We start from the raw sequence: 1,713 nt of genomic DNA on the forward strand, positions 1-1,713 counted from the left end.
GTATGTAATATTTATTATGACCATATTTAAATTAAATATATTATTATAAAAATTTAATTAAAAAAATAAAAAATATATAAAGACCTAATTATAAATTTCACGAAATTATAATACAAACAAATCTATTTTACCGGTATTTGTGTGGTTTGTCAGGCCAGTAGTTCATGTTTTCTGCCGAAGTGGGACAAGGATGTAAGAATGTGTCCTTCCAACATTCAACTTCACCATCTTTTCTTATTTTATTTGGAAAATAATTAGTACTTGTATAGATCTTGAATTTTCCATCAGGATCCTTAGAGCACTGAATTTTCTTTTCTTCAGCTGGCATGGCATGAAATTCTTTAAAAACGTTCAGTGTTTCGTCCATTAGTTTTTTGGAAACTCCGTGGTTAATCACCTAATTCATAATATTTGTGGTTAATTTCTCAAACTCTATAGTTGCATTATAACTAAATATCTAAATATGAATAAGTATAGATGCGATTTTAACTAAATCAACTTGAAAATTATAACTATTTCTCTTCATAATTATAAGATTCTTAACATACAATTTTTTTCGATTAAAATCTTATTAGGATGCATTTAGTTTGCTTTTTTATTTTCATTTTTAATGTTTCTTTTTTCAAAATTTTATATAAAAAATAAAAATAAAGATATATTTTTACTATTTTTTCTTTTCCTTAGTTAATTTTGTGATAGTTATATGTAATAGGGATCAAATTTATTTATCTTATCAATATATAATAGTTTTTCATTTATAGGTTAAAAAAGATCATATTTTCTATTAAGATCAACTTCTCAAAGTGATTAAAGCTTGACTCGTTATGAATAATTTTTTAGTAATATTTCAAATTACCTTCAAAAAAATTTTAATCAAATAATTTAATTTTCATCAAACTTTGATTACTAAATTAATCCATTCGCTTTTATTTTGTTAGACAAATTAATTTCTACATTAAATTTTAGTAAAAAATTAGACAAATTAAATTTTTTATTATTACTTAATAAAAAAATAAAAATACCTAATAATTTTTAAAATTCTTAGATAAGTCCCTCTTATTTGGACAACAATTTGATAATTAAAAATTAATTAAAAATTAAAATGGCCTATTAAATATTTTTCAAAAACTGATTTTACATATTACTCATAACTTTTTTTTTTCTTTTGGTAGATTTTATGGTACCTTTTATTGTTGTGATTAAATTGTCTAAGAGAGAGAGAGAGAGAGCACTTGAATATGAACAAGATTTAACATATAAAATTATTGCCTGAAAAAGACCATATTCTTGAGAGGCTTTCAAAAGTTGGTTGATGATATGAGCACGATCATGTCCTCCAAGATTAATGATCGGTATGCTATCATTCTTCACCATCACTTTATCAGGTCTCGATTCTTGTGGTTGCACATAATATTTAGGCACTTCTGAATAACGATGAATGTCAAGCCTATTGGCCAACAATTTTATCTCACTATTATCACTATTATTATTATTATTCAAAGTCTCCATTCTCACACTATTACTACTCTATAGTGATGATGATGTGAGAAATGAAGCACTCAATGCCTCTTCTTATATAGCACTTTTGGTAAAAATTTATTCATGAAAATTTTGGACTAATAATTAAATTAGTTTTTAAAAAATTAAATATTTTTTAAATTTATTTTTAAAAAATTATGTTAGTTTTTTTGTATTTTTTTTATTAGTAGTATT

At 23.4% G+C, this 1,713-nt stretch overlaps 1 protein-coding gene and 1 long non-coding RNA gene across 2 annotated transcripts in view; one reads left to right on the plus strand and one right to left on the minus strand.

Annotated features, from left to right (window-relative positions):
- Positions 1-1,427, plus strand: part of LOC110267469 — a 15,487-nt gene extending 14,060 nt beyond the window's left edge. The window contains exon 4 of the long non-coding RNA XR_002355122.1: positions 1,214-1,427. This is a non-coding gene — a long non-coding RNA (uncharacterized LOC110267469). The remainder of the gene's footprint in view (positions 1-1,213) is intronic.
- The window catches only part of LOC107624128 (hyoscyamine 6-dioxygenase), a 4,053-nt gene extending 2,511 nt beyond the window's left edge, over positions 1-1,542 (minus strand). The window contains exons 1-2 of the mRNA XM_016326591.2: positions 1,270-1,542; positions 132-397 (exon numbers count right to left, since the gene is read on the minus strand). Coding sequence (XP_016182077.2) covers positions 132-397; positions 1,270-1,509 — 506 coding nt within the window. The 5' untranslated portion in view covers positions 1,510-1,542. The remainder of the gene's footprint in view (positions 1-131; positions 398-1,269) is intronic.

The sequence above is a fragment of the Arachis ipaensis genome, chromosome B10 (assembly GCF_000816755.2).
Source record: "Arachis ipaensis cultivar K30076 chromosome B10, Araip1.1, whole genome shotgun sequence".
Lineage (NCBI taxonomy): Eukaryota > Viridiplantae > Streptophyta > Magnoliopsida > Fabales > Fabaceae > Arachis > Arachis ipaensis.